The sequence below is a fragment of the Protopterus annectens genome, chromosome 9.part0 (genome assembly GCF_019279795.1).
Source record: "Protopterus annectens isolate FY-2018-M chromosome 9.part0, PAN1.0, whole genome shotgun sequence".
Classification (NCBI taxonomy): Eukaryota; Metazoa; Chordata; order Ceratodontiformes; family Protopteridae; genus Protopterus; species Protopterus annectens.
The window spans coordinates 616,929,449-616,951,693 of record NC_056743.1 but is presented as its reverse complement, the minus strand read 5'-3'; the positions used below and the strand labels follow the sequence as shown (position 1 = coordinate 616,951,693).

Sequence of the window (22,245 nt, the reverse complement as noted above, 5' to 3'; positions counted from 1 at the left end):
TGGCTCCAGCCATTGCTTTTTGCAAACAAAGAAATATTCAAATGTATCCCTACTTAGATGATTGCCTGATTCAGGCAGACAGTCAGGAAAAGCTGTTACAGCACCTGACCTTTGTAAAGGACCTACTGACCTCCCTGGGGTATACTATCAATGAATATAAATCAAAACTAGTCCCCACACAAAAAAATGTATACCTGGGAGCAAGCCTGGACACAGCATCGCAGATGGCATTCCTTACTCCAGAAAAACAAGCCACCTGACAGGCTACTTCTCTCAACTAGCCACCAGAACCCAGTTATCCGCAAGGAAAGTCTTGCAAGCTTTAGGGTTCATGGCCTCCTGCATTCTACTCATTCCATATGCCAGACTGCATATGAGGAAACTACAATGGTACCTAAAATGCCTTTGGTGTCAACACAGTCAAGACTGAGAAACTGTCATACCTATGATACCCTAAGGAAAGATTTCCTTTGGTGGGCAGCAGCATGCAACCACAACAAGGGACTTCCCGTCTCACAACCACACGCCGCCCAGACCCGCACCACAGATGCATCAGACTATGCCTGGGGTGCACACCTGGACGGCAGGTGCATTCAGGGCCATTGGAGCCCAAATCAAATACATCTGCTTATCAACGAAAAAGAGATGCTAGCTGTTCAGCATGCTCTGACAGCTTTCAGACTCCTACTCTCCCTGGGGCCTCTACTGATCAAAACAGACAACACCACAGTGATGTGGTATATCAACAAGCAGGGGGGCATTCGCTCTTATCCTCTCTGCAGGCTCGCCATGACCCCTTGGAACAAGACCTCAGCCATGCAAATACACCTGCTAGCACAACTCCTGCCAGGCTTCCTAAACTCTCTGGAAGACAACTTAAGCAGAAACCTGCTAGACCACAGAAACTTCAACCTTGTAACCCAGAAATGGGGCACCCCGAAGGTGGCCCTGTTTGCCTCCTACTCCAATCATCAGCTCAGCGAATTCTGCACCAGGGAACCTCACAGCAAGACCTGGAAAGTGGATGCTTTATCCTTCCAGTGGGTAAACCTCTTGATCTATGCATTTCCCCCTCTACCACTCATTTCAAGGGTACTGCTCAAAATAAGGGAGGAAAAACCAAGAGCAATCTTGATTGCCCTAGACTGGCCACACCAGCACTGGTACCCACTGCTGCGCAGCCTGTTACCCTTGCCACCATGGCACCTACCTCAGATCCCAACACTCCTGATCCAGAAGAATGGAGAATTCATGCATCCACAATTGCAGACACTGAACCTGGCAGCCTGGCTTATTCCCTGACCTCTCCTTCAGCTGCCAGCCTAAGCAAACAAGTCCTGGATGTTATACGTGAGGCCAGACGGCCAAGCACTAGAAAATCCTATGCTGACAAGTGGAAAAGGTTTTGCACTTGGATTCAGGCTAAGGGAGCTGAAACAGCACAGCCCTCCCTATCGCTCATCCTGGATTACCTAGCAGATCTACTACACAGGGGTCTATCCTTCTCTTCTATTAAAATTCATGCCTCTGCCATCTCTGCTCATTACAGCACAGAGTCACCTCTCTTCTCACACGCTCTCATCAAACAGTTCCTAAGAGGGGCTAACAACTTAATGCCACCCAGAAGAGCTCCTACCCCAGCTAGGGACCTTAACTTTGTGTTGGAAAAGCTCACCCTACCCCCCTTTGAGCCTGCAGCTTCAGCAGAGTTAAAATTCCTCTCTTGGAAAACAGCCTTACTTCTGGCCATTACTTCAGCTAGAAGAGTTTCAGAGCTATAGGCACTCATGGCTGTAGAGCCCTTCATCATTTTCCATGCTGACAGGGTCTCCCTCAGGACTAACCCATCCTTCATGCCTAAAGTGGTGTCCAGTGTGGCTGTCAACCAATCTATTCATTTTCCCACCTTTTTCCCTAACCCACAAAATAAGGGGAAAGGATTTTGCACTCTATAGATGTGCACAGACAGCTCAGATTCTATCTGGATAGGACTAAATCTTTTAGAAAAACTGACCAATTGCTAGTCAGCTTCACAGCAGGGGCAGAGAGCAAGGCCATATCCAAACAAACAGTCTCCAAATGGATAGCACACTGCATCCATTTCTGCTACACACAGCATGGCAAACTGCACCCAAAGGGGGTCAGGACGCATTCCACCAGGTCAACCTCCACCTCTGCAGCTTTTCTCAGAGGGGTCCCCACCATGGACATCCTGGAGTCTGAAACATGGACTTCTGTTTATAGTTTCACCAAGCATTACCACCTGCCTATCTTCTCCAAATCCAGGGCAGGGTTTGCCACCGCAGTCTTGCAGGGCATCTTAGCCATCCCCCAGTCTTCTTGACTGCCTCCACCCTTTTCTTCAGCATTGGGAATCAATCCAAGTGGGATGACTGCAACAGTGAAACACGAAGAACATAGTACAGTTGTAGATGTTCGAGTGTATTCACTGTTGCAGTCCTGGTTTCCCACCCTCCATCCCCCTTCTCTCTCTCTCTCTCTCTCTCTCTCTTCCTCTCTCCTTACAGGGAATTTTTGGTATTTACTTTCTACTGGTGATATTCTTCCACCATAACCTAGCTCCCTGTTTGGGGGCTCCAGACAGTTGGGGCAAGAAAAACTGATGTAATGGTGTTGGCTGCCTGATTTTATACCACTGACGACCTGACGTCCATCCTGGAGTGACAACAACTGATGCAGAAATACTAATCCTCTGGTATTCGGGCCGACTGAGGGCTACCCCTGGCAGGATAACCCAAGTGTGATGACTGCAACAGTGAATACATTCAAACATTTACATTTATGTTAAGTGTACACAACTGTACTATTTACCCATAGTTAGATGACTGCCTTATTCAGGCAGACAGCCAGGAAAAGCTGCTCAAGCACCTGGCCTTTGTAAAGACCCTACTAACCTTCCTAGGGTGCACTATCAACGAAAATAAATCCAAACTGGTGCCCACCCAAAGGATTATCTTCCTGGTAGCAACCCTGGACACAGCATCCCATATGGCATTCCTTACTCCAGAAAAGCAAATTTTCCTGACGGGTCTACTTCTGTCAACTAGCCACCAGACCCCAATTATCTGCAAGGAAGATCCTGCAAGCTCTGGGGGTCATGGCACCTTGCATACTACTCATTCCATATGCTAGACTACATATGAGAAAACTTCAGTGATACCTTAAAAGCCTTTGGTGTCAGCACTCTCATGACCTGGAGACTCTTATACCTATAAATGTTCTTCGTGTTTCACTGTTGCAGTCATCATGGGTTATCTGCCTGCAGGTAGCCTTCAGTCAGCCTGAATACTGGAGTCTTGGGATTTCTGCATCAGATGCTGTCGCTTCTTCCATGACGTCAGGTTGTCAGGGGTATAAAACATGCAGCTGACACCATTACATCAGCTTTTCTTGCCATGCAGTGTCCAAAGCAGAAACAGTTCGCAAGTGCCGTCGGCCACCTCCTGAAATTTTCATTTTTCGAGTTTCAGACCTGAAGTCTTCTAAAAGAAAAGTACCCTGTTAAGGATTCTTTTTTCTTGCTCTAACCAATGTCAGAAAAAGTTAATAATTGTCTTGCCTGTGGAAAGCAAATACCTCACAGTGATTTTCATTCTTACTGCGTCATCTGTTTAGGCCCAGACCACAACGTTCCTCGTTGCCGGTTTTGTGCCTTGTTCCACACCCAAACTATTTGTCATCTGGCTATTTTTGTCGCTAAATTCTTTCGCACTCGTTCTCCATATTCTGAAATGGCTTTCATAAGCCATCCGACTACCGATCTTCCGAAAAAAACGCAAGGATAAAGACAGAGACAGACCGCATAGGTCCAAAACTGACGATGATGCTAACGTTAAGCTAGTCGCCAGTCCGCCAGTACTCAGTGAGGCACTTTGGCAGCCCCTGATATTCACTTCTACAGATTTGCAGACCTCTACTGAGACCCATTCGGAGTCCGGTATGCTGCGAGATGCTTCTTCGAGTATGGAACCTACGAATGTCTCTAGCTTGGATGGGTCCGGAGCCGCTGTGCAGACACCGGCTTCTGAGGGTGTATTCAGGCCTACCGATTTTCGTATTAAACTGGCGACTTTGTTTCAAACCAAAAATACTGAATTGCTCAGGCCCAGAGTTCGCACTATGCCTAGGAAACTGACAACCAAAGTGCATTCTCAGGCTCACATGCCTCAGAAACAAATGCTTAGAATGGCTGAAGATCTTATTGCTTTAATTAGAGGAAGACAGCACCCACCCCCCTCAAAAAGACCTAGAACTGATTTTCCTTCTGATTCTTCAGATCATGAGTCTGTTGACTCTGATCCTTCTGATTGCCAGGACATACCTTTATCTAACTATGAGGATTCTATGTAGAAGATTTTTCTTTTGGTGAAACCGTACATAACCTTTAGACAGCATTTCCGCTGGGAGTGCCAGGACTACTCACAGTTCAAAAAGAGACTCAGGGAATTTTTAAACTTGCCTCAGCACAGGCCTCTAGCTATCCCTCCTGTTCTGGAAATTGTAGATGATGTCTTCTTGGAATCCAGCCTTACCCCTGATATTTTGCCTCTGGCTCCCAAGAAACCTGACAGGTACTACAGAGTACCTGACTCTCACAAATTCCTCTTTAAGAATCCTACTGCGGATCCAGAGACCATTTCCCAGGGACCTAAAGGCATTAAGGCTACAACAGCCAAAAACCCTACCCCTTCAGACAGGGACTATAGGGCTTTAGACAGATGGGGTAAGAAGGTATACACCTCTGCTACTCTTGCCATCAGGGCTTTAAATTGCCAGTTTCGTATGTTAAAGTATCAGCAACGTATTATCGAGCTAATTAAACAGAAAATTATGTTAAATCCTGATTGTGCAGAACATAAAGATTTACAAGAGTTAATGCATTCTGCTAACCAAGTTGGTAAACATAATTTGCAATGTGGTTTTGATGCCTTAGACGAATCTTGCAGGGCTGCTGTCACTGGGTTTGTTCTTAGAAGGCATGCTTGGCTTAAGGAACAAATCTTGCCAGACCATGTCAAAGAAAAATTACTAGATTTAACATATTGTATTCCTGGAAGCAAGCTTGAACACAACTTCCCAGATGGCATTCCTCACTCCAGAAAAACAAATTTATTTGACAAACTACTTCAATCTACTAGCCACCAAAACCCAGCTATCTGTAAGAAAAATACTGCAAGCCCTAGGGTTCATTGCCTCTTGCATTCTACTAATTCCATGTGTAAGACTGCATATGAGGAAACTTCAATGGATCTTAAAAAGTCTCTGGTGTCAACATTCGCAGGACCTGGAAACAATGATTCCTATCATTCCTTGCCTAAAGGCAGAGTTGCTTTGGTCGGCAAAGGCCTCCTACCACAACAAAGGGCTCCCTTTCACGCAACCCCCTGCCGCCCATATCCTAACAACAGACTTATCAGACTATGCATGGGGGTCTCACATGGCAGGGCAATGTTTTCAAGGCAAATGGAGCCCAAAGCAAATGCACCTGCATATCAGTCAAAAAAAAATGTTAGCTGTACAGAATGCTCTGACAGCCCTCAAATGCCTTATTCTTCCTGAGAAACTATTGATAAAGACAGACAACACCACAGTTATGTGGTACATAAACAAGCAGGGGGGAACCCATTCTTACCCACTCTGCAGGGTAGCCATGGCTCTGTGGAACACAGCCTTGAGCAATCAAGTGCACCTGCAGGCTCAGTTCCTACCAGGCAAACTAAATGCATTGGCAGTCGACTTAAGCAGAAATCTAATGTACTCACGAGTGAAAACTGGAACCCAAATCATTCAAGCTTTTGATCCACAGGTGGGGGGCACCAGAGGTGGACCTCTTTGCTTCCCATCAGAACTATCAATTGAGCAAATATTGCACCAGAACTCCCCACAGCCATGCATGGAAAGTGGATGCTCTGTCCTTTACATGGGAAAACCTCTCAATCTATGCCTTTCCCCCTCTGCCCCTCCTCTCGAAGGTTCTACTAAAGATCAAACAGGACAAGCCAAGGACAATCCTGATTGCACCCAGACTGGCCACGCCAGCACTGGTACCCACTTTTGCGCAGTCTGACAGTGCTGACACCATGGCACCTGCCTCAGATCCCCTCCCTGCTGTCCCAGGAGGACTAGATTTTGCATCCTCAGCTACAAACCCTGAACCTAGCAGCCTGGCTCATCCCCTGAACTCACCACTAGTGACCTTCAATAAACAGGTGCTGGATGTCATCCTTGAGGCAAGGATGCCTTATACTAGAAAATCCTATTCAGAAAAGTCGAAAAGATACTGTTCTTGGAGCCAGTGTTAAGGAATGGACACAACTGTGCCCAGCTTACCTCACATACTAGATTACTTAACAGAAATGTTCCACAAAGGCCTATCCTTTTCTTCCATTAAGATTCATGCCTCTGCCATCTCAGCTCATTATAATACTTAGCCACCCCTCTTCTCTCATCCTCTGGTCAAACAGTTCCTGAGAGGAGCCAAAAATTTAAGACCCCCCCCAGGAGAGCTCCCACTCAAGCCTGGGACCTTAACTTTGTATTCGAAAAACGCACGCTTCCACCCTTTAAACCTGCTGTTTCAGCAGAGTTAAAATTCCTCTCCTGGAAAACAACTTTACTTCTAGCCATCACTTCAGCAAGAAGAGTGTCTGATTTGCAGGTCCTTATGTCCGTGGAACCCTTCATTGTCTTCCATGAGGACAGGGTTTCCTTCAGGACTAACCCATCATTTATGCCCAAGGTGGTATCTAGTGTGGCTTTAAACCAATCCATTCATTTGCCAACCTTTTTCCCTAATCCTCAGAATAAAGGGGAAAGGATCATGCACTGCCTTGACGTGCACATGCAGCTTAGGTTCTATCTGGACAGGACTAACCCTTTTAGAAAATCTGACCAGCTGCTAGTCAGCTTTTCTACAGGAGGCAGAGGGCAAGGCCATTTCAAAGCAAACCATTTCTAAATGGATAACACACTGCATCCATTTCTGCTACAAATACCATGGGAAACCTACCACACAGGGGATCAGAACACATTCCACTAGGGCTACATCAACCTCTACAGCATTTTTCAAGGGCTTCCCTACCAGTGACATCCTGGAAGCTGCAACCTGGAGCTCTGTACACACCTTCACCAAGCATTCCCACTTACCTAGCTTTTCTAAATCCAGAGCTGGATTTGCCACAGCAGTCTTACAGAGCCTGCATGCCAGCCCTAATGCTTCTTGACTGCCTCCACCCATTCTCAGCTTTGAGAATCAACCCAAATGTGATGACTGCAACAGTGAAATATGAAGAACATAGTACAGTTGTGTACACTTACCATAAATGTAGATGTTCGAGTGTATTCACTGTTGCAGTCCTGGTTACCCTCCCTCCAGCCCCCTCTGACTTCTCTATACTTCTACCTATGTTCTTCTTTGTTTGGTCATATCTTATAACATTGGTATTTACTTTTTACTGGCGGTGTTCCACACCATGTAATTGCTTCCTATTGTGGGAGCTCCTGACATCTGGGGCAAGAAAAACTGATGTAATGGCGTCGGCTGCATGTTTTATACCCCTGACGACCTAATGTTATGGAAGAAGCAACAGCATCCGACGCAGAAATCCTAAGACTCTGGTATTCAGGCCAACTGAGGGCTACCTGCAGGCAGAAAACCCAAATGTGATGACTGCAACAGAATACACTTGAACATGTACATTTATGGTAAGTGTACACGACTGTACTTTCCTTGCCTCAAAAAAGATTTTCTGTGGTGGGCAACAGCATGCTCCCACAACAAGGGACTACCTTTCTCACCACCCCCTGCTGCTCAGTCCCTCATCACAGACACATCAGACTATGCTTGGGGTGCACACCTGGACGGCAGGTGCATACAGGACCAATGGAGCCCACAGCAAATCCCTCTGCACTTCAACCAAAAAGAGATGATGGCTGTCCAGGACGCCTTGATAGCTTTCAAGCCCCTTCTCTCCCCAGGGGCTCTCCTGATCAAAACAAACACCACTGTGATGTGGTATATCAACAAGCAGAGAGGGACTCACCCCCACCCTCTGTGCAGGCTGGCCATGACCTGTTGGCACACAGCCTCTGCCATGCAACTGCAACTGTTAGCACAATTCCTACCAGGGTCTCTCAACTCTCTGGCAGACCAATTAAGTAGATATCTTCTGTACCCACACGAGTGGCAGCTCAACAGAAGAACCTTCACCCTAATAACTCAGAAATGGGGCACCCCTCCCACACCAACCTTCAGCTCAGCAAGTTCTGCACCTGGGAGCATCACTGCATGGCTTGGAAAGTGGATGCTGTGTCCTTCCCCTGGGTCAATCTATCGGTCTGTGCCTTTCCTCCACTACCTCTCATCCCCAGGATGCTGCTCACATTAAAGGAGGAAAAACCAAGGACAATTCTTATAGCTTCAGACTGGCCTTGCCAGCACTGGTACCCCTTGCTGCGCAGCCTGTCTCCACTGCCACCATGGCATCTTCCTCAGATTCCAAACCTTCTGACCCAGAGGGAAGGGGAATTCATGCATCCCCAATTGCAAACACTCAGTTTGGCTTATTCCCTAACCCCAGATCAATCTGCCAAATCTCAGTAAACCGGTTCTAAATGTTATACGTGAAGCCAGGCGCCCTAGCACTAGAAAGTCTTATGCTGACAAATGGAAAAGGTTCTGACCCTGGATCCAGGCTAAGGGAGCCAATATGGCACAGCAGTCTTCCGCCCTCTCATCTTGGATTACTTAGCTGACTTACTACACAGTGGCCTCGCTTTCTCCTCTATAAAAATTCATGCCTCTGCTTTCTCTGCTCATTTCCCCACTGAGCAGTCCCTTTTCTCACACCCTTTAATCAGACAGTTCCTAAGAGGGGCTAGCAACTTGAGGCCACACAGAAGAGCACCAACCCTAGCTTGGGACCTTAACTTTGTGTTGGAAAAGCTCACCCTGCCCCCTTTCGAACCAGCTTCTTCTGCAGAACTAAATTTTTTCTCCTGGAAGACAGCTTTCCTTTTGGCCATCACTTTAGCCAGAAGAGTCTCCGAGCTGCAAGCGCTCATGGCTGTGGAACCCTTCATCATCTTCCATGCTGACAGGGTATCCCTCAGAATTAACCCTTCCTTCATGCCCAAAGTAGTGTACAGTGTGGCTTTCAACCAATCCATTCATTTGCACACCTTTTTTTCCTAATCCCCAGAACAAGGGGAAAAGGATCCTGCATTCTCTAAATGTACACAGATAGCTCAGATTCCATCTAGACAGGACTGAATCCTTCAGAAAGTCTGATCAAGTGCCAGTTAGCTTTGCTACAGGGGTAGAAGGCAAAGTCATCTCCAAACAAACATTTTCCAAATGTATAGCAAACTGCATCCATTTCTGCTACAAACAACATGGGAAGCCTCCCCACAAGGCGGTCAGGACTCACTCCATCAGAGCAGCCTCCACCTTTGCAGCTTTCCTCAGAGGAGTCCCCACCAGGGACATCCTTGAGGTGGCCTGGACATCTGTTCACACTTTTACCAAACATTACCACCTGCCTCTCTTCTCCAAATCCAGGGCAGGGTCCTAGCCAGCCCCTAGTTCCTTGACTGCCTCCACCCATTTCTTCATCTTTGGGAATCAACCCAAATGTGATGACTGCAACAGAGAAGCACGAAGAACATAGTACAGTTGTGTACACTTACCATAAATACAGAAGTTTGAGTGTATTCACTGTTGCAGTCCTGGTTTCCCTCCCTCCATCTCCCTTTCTTCTCTTTCCCTACAAGGGACATATTGGTATTTACTTTCTAATGGTGGGGTTCTTCCACCAGAACCTGGCTTCTACTTGTGGGATCCTGACAGGTTAGGGCAAGAAAAACTGAAGTAATGGCATCGGCTGCCTTACTTTATACTACTGACGACCTGACGTCAGTCCTGAAGTGACAGCAGCCGATGCAGAAATACTAAGGCTCTGGTATTTGGGCCGGCCAAGGGCTACCCTGGCAGGGATATCCCAAATGTGATGACTACAACAGTAAGTACACTTGAACATCTACATTTATGGTAAATGTACACAACTGTACTTTCCTCACATTCCCCTGATAACAAAATTCTTTCAGGAAGCCAGAAGATTTGAGGCAAAAGTGATACTCATTGTCCCTTATTGGGCCCAACAAATTTAGTTCCCTTACATTTGGCATTATCTTTTATGTCCTCCATGGATTCTGGGACACAGTCAAGATCTCCTGTCTCATCCTTCTGGGCATCCTCTAGTGAATCCAGTAAGCCTAAATTCAACTGGAAGGTTACTTCAGTTTTAACAGTGGCCCAAGATGTCAGCCTGTCAAATTACGTAATTCATATCTTAACAGCTTCACAGAAATCCACCACCAGAAAAGTTTAAGTAAATGGAAGAGGTTCTCTATATGTGCTGCAAACAAAGGATTTGACCCATTCTCAGCAACTCTGTTCTCAATTTTAGATTTTCTATCAGACTCATTCCAGAAAAGTTCCAGTTTTTCTACAACTAAAGTACAGTTAACGGCTATTTCAAGCTTTCACGTAGTTCATAGTCAGACAACCATAGCTTCACTGAAGGTCTCCCAGTCCTTTTTGAAAAGAGCTTTTTTACTTAGACCACCAATGAGAGACCTATTCCCTCCATGGAATATTACTGTCATGTGGCAAGCCGTAACGTAATCCCCTTTAAAGCTAAAACTTTGAAAGATTTAAATTTTTTTATCTTGGAAGTTCATCTTTCTAGTGGCTGTTACTTCTGCAAAAAGAATTGCAGAATTACATGTTCCTTCTTGTAAACCACCATACTTGTTTTCCATAAAGATAGTCTTCTTGAGAACAAATCCTACTTTTCTTCCAAAGTGACATCTGAAACAATTTTTGATGTATAAATTTGCCACTTCTCTTCCCAGAGTTTTCAAACAAAGGAGAATATTCTTTACATTTTCTTGATATTCATAGGCAACTCATGTTATTTCTTCACAGAGCAAGTCTTTAGAAAATCTGATCAATTATTTGTTACCTTTTCTAAAGCTAAACTAGGACAAATTGTATCCAAAGTTAATTATTTCGAGATGGTTCATAAATTGGATTATCTTTGTGTATGAAACATTGGGCATGTCCTTATCCAAGAATCCTCCAGCTCATTTGACAAGGTCTGTAGCAGCTTCCACTGCTTTTCAGTATAGAGTACCCATTGATGAAAGTTGTGCCACAGCCACTTGATCCACAGTCCACACCTTTGTTTCACATTGTAAGTTGTACGTATAGTAAAGAAGCTGTACTTCCTTTGTTTCCACCATTCTCCACAGTATCCTTCCTTGATGACCGCCAGGTGGTTGGTAGCTAAGGAATCTGTCCCAAAAGTTGACTCAGATGAAAAAAGACATTGGATACGAAAGTTATATACTCACCATAGCAGTAGATCTGTGTTGAATTCTTCTTGTCCAGTTCAACATCCCTCCCCCCTTGCCCCATCCAAATTGTTTCCTAGTGTGCCTTGAAGAACAGATGGGCTTCATAATATGAGATGTCATTATCAGCCTCAACTGGTTGTTTCATTCTTATACAATGTTTATTTTTATATCAGTTTGACATATTTAACATCTCTGCATAAATTTGTGTGAGCAAACTCAATCCGAGGTAATTCTGAGGGGGAGAGGGAATTAAGGTATGGGAGGAGTCAGAGCCCTGGATCCACAAGTTCAAAGGTGCCAAGGCCAGATCTGAGTTGGATCTGGGAACCCAAAGTTGAACCAGACAAAAAGAAAACAACACATATCTATCATTGTAGTGAGTACATAACTTCAATTTGACATTCACCCAACTTACTGTCAAAGCCTAGTTTATTTTTAGGATACAAGTATTACACCTGTACATCCTAAGTTATGGTAATTTCAATATTTGGTGGTTGTCCTTTACAAAATGTACGTCTGTACTGACATGATAGGCATCAAGGGCTGAAAAAATTTGTGCTAACATTTTTCCCTTCTGTGTTTATCCAAAACAGGACCATTTGTTGTTGCCAGCTATCAGCCATAACAAGACCAGCAGACCCAAAATGTCTTTAGTGATGCCAGCCATATCACTAAATGGTAAGTGCCTAGAAATTGAAACTTGAAAGTCTTTGTTAAATACTTCCATTCTGCTTTGACCCCATACAAATATGCTTGCCTGGCCTTGCTAGAGTTTGCTATGAAATCTTTAAACTTGGGGTACTCATGCAAGAAGATCGTCAGTGTTTTGTTAGGACACACTTCGCTAAAGTTATCTATAAATTGTTAGATATGACCACTCTGCGCATACATCATGCATATAATGTCCGCATTTGTGTACTGCTGCTTGTACCTTCCTTCAGTTTAAGGTAGTTGTATTTTTTAATATTTCAAGATATTTTGACAACTCGTTACATTTTTTTCCTTGTCTGTCATTTTACTTTGTTGGCTTCTGCAGCACCTAAACACATGCACCTGCAGGAAATATATAGACACAAACACACAGTCACACCTTAGACCAACATGCATGCCCATTGTTTGGTCTGCCTGAGCCATGGACATTAACAGCAGACTCTCTCCTTGCTACAAACTTATTGATAAAACCTACATGGCACTGTTGGTGGAAGCAGCTGAGAATTTTAATACAGCAAGAAAAAAATATTATAATGGCAGGCAAATTCTTTGGCTCTGCCCTCAAACAAAGTGTTAATAAGGGCAAGAGGGCACTCATACAGTTGTAGCTAATTTTATTAGAGACTTCTGATGTCCAGTAAATAGCAGTTTATTGCTCTTTTCCATTGATATCAGTGCCAAGGAAATAGGATACCTCCTTGGCATTTGGGATATCAAGTAATTATGCACCAGCCTGAATCAGCTGGCCTAGTCTGTATTAGGTGGATAGTGCTGTAGGTTAATGGACAAAAGAAACATATTTAAAAAAAAAGAACATATTCTATGCTATTCACAATTTCCTAATACATTACATAACTTGGTGCCAGCAAACGAGGAAAGATAAGTAATCGAGCCAAGTAATGGTAGTTTACTGCTTTTTTCTCATTGATGCAATGGCCACCAAAACAGGACACCTGTATGGCATCTGGGGTATTATACCTATGCACAAGCTTGAATAGCTTTCCTAGTAGTATATTGAATTCAGCTTTTGGAGATGGTGGTGATTTATGCAGAAAAGGAAGACGAGTTAACACACACACATACATACACTACATTCTCCGCTATTCGTGATTGCCTAGGAAGCTGAATGTGGAAGCAGGTTTGTTCATATCTTGCTACCAGCGTAAGAGTAAACATACATAACAGTATGAGGAGCGCAGAGAAAATGAGGGAGATCTTGCCCAAATAGAAATAAAAGGACAAAGCAGCATAATTGCAGTAATATATGAGAAAAAAAGATTAAGCTTGTCTATTTTCATTTCTTAAACTCACCATCTCCCTGCACTGATTGGTACCTCTTGATTTCAGCGCATTAATGGTGCCATGCACTGAACCAGATTATTTTACTGAAGCTGCTATACTTCATTCTCTGTACTGATTGTGTGTTTACTGACATGCTAGTTTTTTTTCTTATATGCAGGAGAAAGTTGAGAAGACTGCAGTTCGCCATTTACTGCTTTCAAAATAATGACATTTTCTTTTAACTTCTCCAAATCAAGTCTCACCTCTTACAAAAGCATGGTATTCTTGAGGGCATTACTAGACTGCTGTAGCTAAAAGGTCTTCCTCCCTTAGGACAGTGTGGAATCCCTTGCAGAGTACTTTCAGACTTTGACAGAAGAAACTACATGCCTGAACAAGTAACTGTAAATGACGTTTGAGCTTATGGCTTGAAACATATTAATGGCCCACAACCCCACCCTAGTGAAGATGCAAACAAATAAACTTCTGTATTAGCTCAGATACACTTGCTAATAGCACTCTTGAGTCCGTGGAGAAGATGATCCCTATACAACCCTGAGTCATACAAAGTCTGGAATGGTGATCTAAGCAGGTCAGATAGAACCGAGCAGTACCCTTCAGACAAATCCCAACAACCGCATCCTAACCACGGATCTGTTAGACCTGGCATGGGCCTCAAAGTGCACAGTGTATGAGATAAGCTGAAGGAAAAATTATTTAAATTTAGTGGAAATGATGGCCTTAATGCAGGCCTTCAGAGTTTTTAAATCCATCCTTAAAAATGGGGCCTTATAAGTGATAACAGTCAACAGAGCTATGTTGTTGTGCATAAGTAAATGAGGGGTAGTCAGTCTTATCCCTTTTGCTGTTTGGTCTTGACTTGGGAAGTAGCTCTTCAATCCCAAATTACCTTAAAAGGGAGTCTGCATTCCATCCCAGTTTAACACTGTGGTTGACCAATTTACCAGTCAGCTGCAGATCCCCATAAGTAAATGTTACACAAGGATGTTTTCTTGCAGATAATCTACTGGGTGGTGTGCTTGAGGCCTAGACTTTTGCTTCTGACAGCAACAAGTAGCTGATGAATTTCTGCTCCAGATAGGTTTTGGCATTTAATGCCTTCTCCCTTAAATAGATAGACTCGTTTTGTATGCATTCCATCTGATCACCATCCCCATGGTGATCCAGAGGAGGGAACAAGGATGATTTCAGTTTTTTAGACACCAGCAACCCACCTTCCATAGTCAGATCTCCATGGTGACATTTCTCATGCTGCCTTTCTGTTTGGACAGCACACACAGCCATTGTGAAGATTCTGCCACTCACTGCCATGATGGCCCATTTCTGTTGCTCTTTACATGCCAGTTCACTGTGGATTTGATGACTGTATTAAGAAGGCTAATTAGGAAGGAAATTCTGTCTGGCTGAATGAAAAACATTTCCAATCTGGTGCCACAAAATGAATCTGCACCCTGTCTCAGTCTCAAGTGTTCCTGATTCTGCAGTCCTTGACTGAACCATTCATCTCTGGCATGGTTTTAGCTTCTGTGAGTGTATATCTCTGCCATTTCAGCTTGCACACCTGTGGGTCCCACTTTCTTTCTCTGCAGACAATCAAACACTTTAAAGAAAGTCCTACATTTGAGACTGCATAGAATGCTTCTTACTTGTCCATGAGACTTGAATTATGTCTTGTAGGAGATTGTACAGCCTCTTTTTGAGCCAGCTGCCTCAGCCCCACTGAAATACCTAACATGAAAAAATGTTCTTTTGCTTGCTACAGCTAGAAAGATTTCAGACCTTCACGCCCTTATATGCCAGTAGCCCTTTCTTGTATTCCATAGTGACAGGGCCATTCATAGAATCCGTACCTCTTTTATACCAAAAGTGATGACTGAGCTGTCCTTTAAGTGAACCGTACAATTGCCTGTTTCTTTCCTAATTCTCCAAATTATGAAGAAGCACTACTACACTTCTCACAGACAGCAGAGATACTATCTAGATGAGATAAAAAGCATCACAACCTGATATCAACTGTTTGCATCCTTTACAGCCAACAAAAGAGATAAACCAGTCTCTAGATAAACATTCTCTAGGTAGCTGGTCCATTGTGTTGCCTCCTTTTGCTTCCTGAATGGAAAAATGCAAGAAGGGTGTGTCAGAGCACACAGTAGTGGGGTGACGGTGGCTACTATGGCTTTCCTTGCAGGGGTGACTGCCCAGTCTGTTTTGGAGGCTGCTACTTGGTCTTTGGCCGTTGGCCGGTATCTTCCCTAAACACTACATGTTGTAATTTGCTTCCAGGGCAAGGGGTTCATTTGCTACTGCCATTTTGCAAAATTTATTACAGTTCATCCCTACCAGTCATACTATTTTCCATTTCTTGTGAGCTCTGCAAATTATTCCAGTAATAGATCTATATGAAGAACATTGCATAGCTACCTAAGAACTTAACATAATAGTAAATGTTCATGTAGATCACTGTTACAGTCTTGGTTTCCCTTCCACTATCCTCTCTTCTCTTTCCTTCCCTGCGCAGCCAGAGTCTGGGGTGGGCATGTCCTGGTTCCTATGTATTTACTCCTTTTCTGTCTTCTTTTATCCAAGCCTCAGGTCTGCTGAGGTCTGGATAGACTTGAATAATCCATTTTGTTAAAGACCCTGGCCCCAAAAACATCAATGAAGGGCCTCTTCTTGGTAAGAATCCTTAGGACCATGTCCAGGAGAAGGCTGGATGAGCATTCTGCTAGTGTACTGTCTAAAGATGGCATTGATAGATGATAACTTTATACGGAAATATGATGATGTCCTTAGGGGGAGGCATCTGTCTAGCCAGGAGGGGTAGGATGCTGAGCCCAGGAAATGGGCTAGATGTCAAGTTCCAGTCGTCAAGTACTAGTACAACAGTGATCTACTCAAATGTGTACTGGTTTGGTAAGTTTTTAGACAATTACTCATTCTCAAGGAGAGAGGGAGGAGTGACATTCATCACAGTTTAGAAGTGTAAAACCTAATGAAGCTAGCTAAATTGCGACGGAGTAACAAGGACACCAGTTATTTTTATAAGCAAGTCAGTGGTGCTCCCTGTTACCGTAAGACACTTTTTTATGGTCATTTGTAGTAAGCTGTTTACATGTTTTTTCTCTCAGCTGTTATTGAACCATTGCTGTACATATTTTTTTTCTTCTTCCGGGGCATTGAAAGGATGGGGCTGCTAGGTGCAGGACTCTTGCTTGGATATAAAATGTAAATGTATAATAAGAAAGAAGGAAAGCAGAATGAATAGGGTAGGTGGCAGGGACTGATGCCAGATCTTTCTTTTGCTTCTCAAAGAGTTAAAAAGAGACTAGCTTATTTTATTAATTTAATCATGTATTATGAAGGGATCTGATATGAGGTGGACTTTGGACAACCATTTGATGTGCTTCATCTCAACTTTAGCTTGAATTAAAGTAATAAGTTCAGTACATGGTGGTAGTAATGAGAGGTGAAGTTTCATTAGGTGTACAAAAGAAGCAAGTTGTTATGATTAAAAGAATTTTGTTGGATAATGAACTTATTTTCTTACAGACTTTCATATGTTCATCACCAGAGATCCTGTATTGTTCCCTTTGTCCATTTCAGTGGTTGGGTTATTGGCTCTTATGTCCAGATTCAAGCTGAGATTTCAGTCAGATGCTTCTTGTGCTCTTGATTTCCTCAACTTCCCATAATGCTTTGTGGTCCTACTTATCTCCCATATCCTCCTTGTTACTTTTAGCACCATATGCAACCCTCCAGTGCTCCTTTCCTCAGATAGAGAGAGGGAGGTGATTTTGTTATTTCCTCTGCAACGTTTTACTATACTTACTTTAGTTTCTGCAAATCTCTTTTTTCCAGCAATTGTATATTTGGATACAACATATTATGTTTTGATAGTTTTTTGTGCTTTCCTTCTTCAAGGCTTACCCATACAACTTGTCCGTTAACTCTGTTTTTTATGATTATTTTGGTCTGAGGTCTCACATTTCCTCTACTTTAGTCTTACACGCAGAGGCCTACCTATACAAAAAGAAAATCTCTTAAATTTAAATCTTCTTTTGCTGTCCTGTTTAAGGTTTTCTTTTTATTCCACATATATTGTTGATATTAATTCTGGCTCAGAGTTTCAACGCATATATGTATAGTTGTCCTTTAGGTAAATCAAGTGGTAGATTGGTCAAAGAGAAATAAGGCTGATAAACGTGATCAAAATTGAACTAATTGCATGTTACTGACTTTTTTCTGTGCAAGATCACAGAACAGTGGGAGTGGGAAATTAGCTTTTTCCTGAGTATAGTGTGATTAGTGGGGTGCAGCCCCCCCTCATGGCATTTTTTTTTTTAATTTTCATTTAGTTTCGTTTCAAGCAGTTTTGCCAAAAGTTTTGACATTCAGTTGCTGTTGTTTTAATGTGCAAGATTGTGGTATAATGGGGATTGAAGAATATGCAGTTTTCCCACTGTACTGTGATCTCGGAATTGGTATATTTAAGTAGTAGTGAGTGTTGGGGAGGGGCTGGAGCTTGCCCCCTAGCAAAAAAAAATTGTTTTTATTCAAATATTTGTGATTCAAAGTGTTTTGCTTTTGAATCTTTTTGATTCAAATTACTTTTATTGTTTGAACACTTGACATAAACTTGTGTGTGAGACTACAAAAATTGAGAAGATTTTGGGATTTAAAAAAAATGTGATATATGCAGTGTGTTTGCCTTGGACTAGATCACTTGGAGCGTAATGTGACATCTGCCATTCTTTTTTTCCACAGCCCAAATATTCAAAGGCCTTTTCCCCACCACCATGGGAGAATCATCTGGCAAGTCCTCTCAGACATCTATGAATGCTGAAAAATCTTTATCTAAGACTTCAGATGAGGAAAAAAAATTAGATATTGAAGGGGAGGAGGCCATCTGACACTCCGATCTTCATGTCCCCCGCCAAAGATTTCTAGATCTTCAGGGTAGGTTGTAACTTCAGCTCTAACCACTTTAGAGTTGTTGGTTTTCTGACCCCCAATGCCTACAATTTTCAGCACCAAAGCTCTTATTATCCAGGAGAGATCTTTGGAAAAAAGTAAAGGCCACCCAGTTCCCGATCGTCAGAGAGTGAGCTCTCAACGTTTCTGGCTCGAGATCCCCTTATGTTTCCTCGTATAGGTCTACTAAGTGCTCAGAACTGTTATTGATTTTGACTAGGACTGAATGATGATACCCACTTCAGACAAGGACGGACCTCTCACACCCCTTACCTTTCCCTTCCTGGCACCCAACTTGATGTCACTGGCTTCAGAGCCGAAGCTTGCCTCAGTCAACTCCACCACCACTCCTTGGTGCCTTCAGCATCAGATGTATCAACAGTAAGACTAGCTCCAATACATTCAAGTTCAGAATCTTAGGAGCCAAAAGCTCAACAACATTACCCTGGGGCCTCCCTTGGCATGTATTTTTTTATGTGTGTTCATGGATTTGATTGTTTGGTGCTTGATACATGAGCTCTGATCTCAGTCTTGTTCCTGACCAAGCCCTTCAGCATGAAGGTTGCAGCCATCAGCTTCATCATACTTGGACTTGGAGACAGCTCAAATGTTCCCCTTCTTGATGTCCTTGGTGTTTAAGTGGATTTTAGCCCACCATAACTTATAGGAAGGGGATGCCCCTACTACTTTAGCCCCACAATCTCAGCCAAGTGTATCTGAAGCTTTCCGTCCTTACCTTCAGTACAAGAGGTAGCCTAGCTGTGAAGATTTAGACCCCTTCATTCAACAAGGGCAACTCAGGCTCTTCAAAAGATCCCCCCACACACACACCCCAAAGTGCTCAAGAATTGTTAGTTTAAGAGGAAACACTTAAATTCCTCAGTGGAATTTTTCATGCAGGATGCACACCTTAATGAAGGGGAGGGTTCATTCTGCAGGCCCTCTGAATACTCCTCCTTTAGAGAAGTGATAGAAATTATAAGAGAGAGGGAGAACTAGCCACCGTCTTTACTTTCCAGGATGACGAAGTATTCATCAAGGCCTTTAGAGCTGACACATCTACTTCCTTTGTGGTCCTTCCCATCAGTCACCTTATAGATCTGATGATGGAATAGGGAGTAGCAAGGCCATGATTTGGTGGAATCAATACTTCAGAAACCAGTCAAGATTCTCGGATGTCCCAAGGGCCATCACTGTTGGCTTGAGGGACCTCTGATAGGGCTGCAATCAAAATGGAATCTATCAGAAGAGAGCTCTACAGTCCTATGTGGTAATTGAGTCTAGGATGATAGACTGATTTGGAAAGTGGGCTTTTGTCTTAAGAAGTTTTCCATGAAGACACTAAACTACATATCTCATGTGACAAGATTCTATAGGGATCTAGCCAGACTCTGTTTTCCCTTCAGAGACCCCTCTTCTGATACAAGGCAGCAAATGGAGGCCCAGCTTTCGACCATAGTGCCCATCATCATCATCCTGACCATGAGACTACTATCTAACACAGACAATAGGGAAGTGAAACAGTGGGCAAAGATGCAGCCATCCATTGTCATGCCTGGCTGAGATTGTATGATTTTGCTGACCACTTTAAGGTGGCCTTTCTGAATGCTGCCCACAGTGGATCATTACTGTTGATCCCAAAGTAAAGGAAACTTTTTCAAAGAGTGAACAAGAAGGAAGAACACTGTCTGCTGTTGGTTTTGCTACCTCTCAAAGATCCTGAATAACACGGGACTCTGATTCAAAAAATCCCAGTTTTATACCTATGTCTTCACTTTGGAGAGCCCTCCCTCGTCAGTGGGGTCTTTTTATAAACATCACCCAGGTGGGTTGGCAGAACCAGGCATTTAGAGCCCCTTTTTCAGGGGAAGCTCGTTCACCATTCCTGAAAAGTAGCTTGATTACTCCTCTCTGAAAGCAGTTGGGGACAATTCTCTTACTCACCCAGAAAATTGGTCGGCCTTCATAGAGGATATTTGGGTAAAGAAAATATTATTCAAAGGCTATATCGTACCATTCATTTCCACCCACAAGCAAAATACAAAGGCCCTTCCAGACATTCCACACCATGAAATAATGGCTGCAGTATGGGAAATTTCATAGCTTCTACATAAAGTAGCCATCCAAGAGGTCCCACCAGACCAGACAGGATCTGGAGTCTACTCATGATCTTTAGTACCAAAGAAAACCAAAGATTTCAGGTTCATTCTGGATCTCAACCACCTAAGATTACATATAGAATGACAAAATTCCAAATGGTTGCATTGTAGTCCATACTTCTACTCCTACAGAAATGAGGATGGATGTGCTTTATAGAAGTTCAGGATGGGATGCTTACTATAACATCAGGATTGTAAAGCCAGTATAGAAGGTTCTTTGCTTTTGTCTGGGAGCCATTCACTACCAGTTTCAGACATTGCCTTTTGGTATCAATACACCCCCTGGATGTTTACTAAATTCATGCTGGTAGTCTCAGTGCTCCTCAGGCTACAAGGGTTCCATGTGTTTCCATACCTAGACTGGCTCCTAAGTGCAAACACAGTGGAACTTTGGCAATGACAAGAGACTATTTACAAACTTTGTGTTGGTCTTTGGGGATTTCCATGAACTTTGAAAAGTCAAACCTGGAACCTTCTCATTTCTTAAGCATTATAGATTGTCATTTCAGTACAACTACTCAACTAGCAAAGCTTCCGGATTCAGGGCTGGTCTCCCTCTAGCTACAGTTTCAAGAGATCCTCAAGTCTGCCACTCCTCCCACTTCCATCATCTTTCCCCGCATTGGACACCTTGGCAACATCCATAATGCTAGTTTTCCATGCCAGGTATTATATGACAGTTCTTCAGTGGACACTTTGCTGTCAGTGGTCTCAGGCTACCCACCCTGTTCATCACTCCATAAAGCTGTATTCAGTGTTTTGCAGTCACCTGAAATGGTGAACCTTTTGATGTTCTTCATCTCACATTGCTGCAGTCATAACCTGTGGGTAGTCCGCTGTCCTCGGTCGGCCCGAATACCAAAGTGTTAGGCTGGCGTCGGTCATGGTCGCTTAGATCTGACGTCAGTACGCCGTGGTACTAAAGCGCATGACCGACGCCATATCCCCAGTCTTTCTTGCTGCATGGTCCGAAGCAGAAGCAGCATTTGCAAGTGCCGTTCGGCGTCCTGAAATTTTCGTATTCTGAGTTTCAGACCGAAGACCAAGTTGGGCTAAGTACCCCGTTGGGGAATATTTTTGTCTTTTCTTGCCTCAGTTAAATCCGGATGTCAGAAAAAGTAAATAATTGTATTTCTTGTGGGAAGCAGATACCTCATAGAGATTACCATTCTCTCTGTATTCCTTGCTTGGGGCCTGAGCACGACGTAGTCGGGTGTCGCTTTTGTGCTAAATTTAATAAGCGCACCATTAAACGCAGGTTAGATTGTGCTAGACTTGTCTTCGGTAAGCGGTGTAATTACAATATGCCGTCGGATCCTCCGACGCCCGCTACCGCTAAGAAGCGTAAAGAAAAAACGTTAAAGTCCAAGCAGGATGAGTCTTCCGTTACGGACGCCGGTTCTTTAGAAACTACGGTGGAATCTGTGGATCCAGCCGAGGTTTCAGCTGAATCTCAGGGGGAGCCTTTAATCTTGCAGGATGTGGCCTCTCAGGAGTCTGGTCAGGCTGAGGGGGCCTGTCAGGTTTCTGTAGTCCCTTCTCTGCATAAGGTGGTTAGGCCTTCTACTTCTGTCTCTAAAGCACCTTCCAAGGTCAGGCCTGGTTTGTCTTCCACTGGTGTCAGCCCTAGTTCTGTACCTAAAAAGCATATGCTGAAGATGGC

At 43.6% G+C, this 22,245-nt stretch overlaps 1 protein-coding gene across 1 annotated transcript in view; it reads left to right on the top strand.

Annotated features, from left to right (window-relative positions):
- Window positions 1-22,245, top strand: part of LOC122811369 (cyclic AMP-dependent transcription factor ATF-6 beta-like) — a 1,192,927-nt gene that overhangs the window by 1,143,458 nt on the left and 27,224 nt on the right. The window contains exon 15 of the mRNA XM_044083167.1: window positions 12,033-12,117. Coding sequence (XP_043939102.1) covers window positions 12,033-12,117 — 85 coding nt within the window. The remainder of the gene's footprint in view (window positions 1-12,032; window positions 12,118-22,245) is intronic.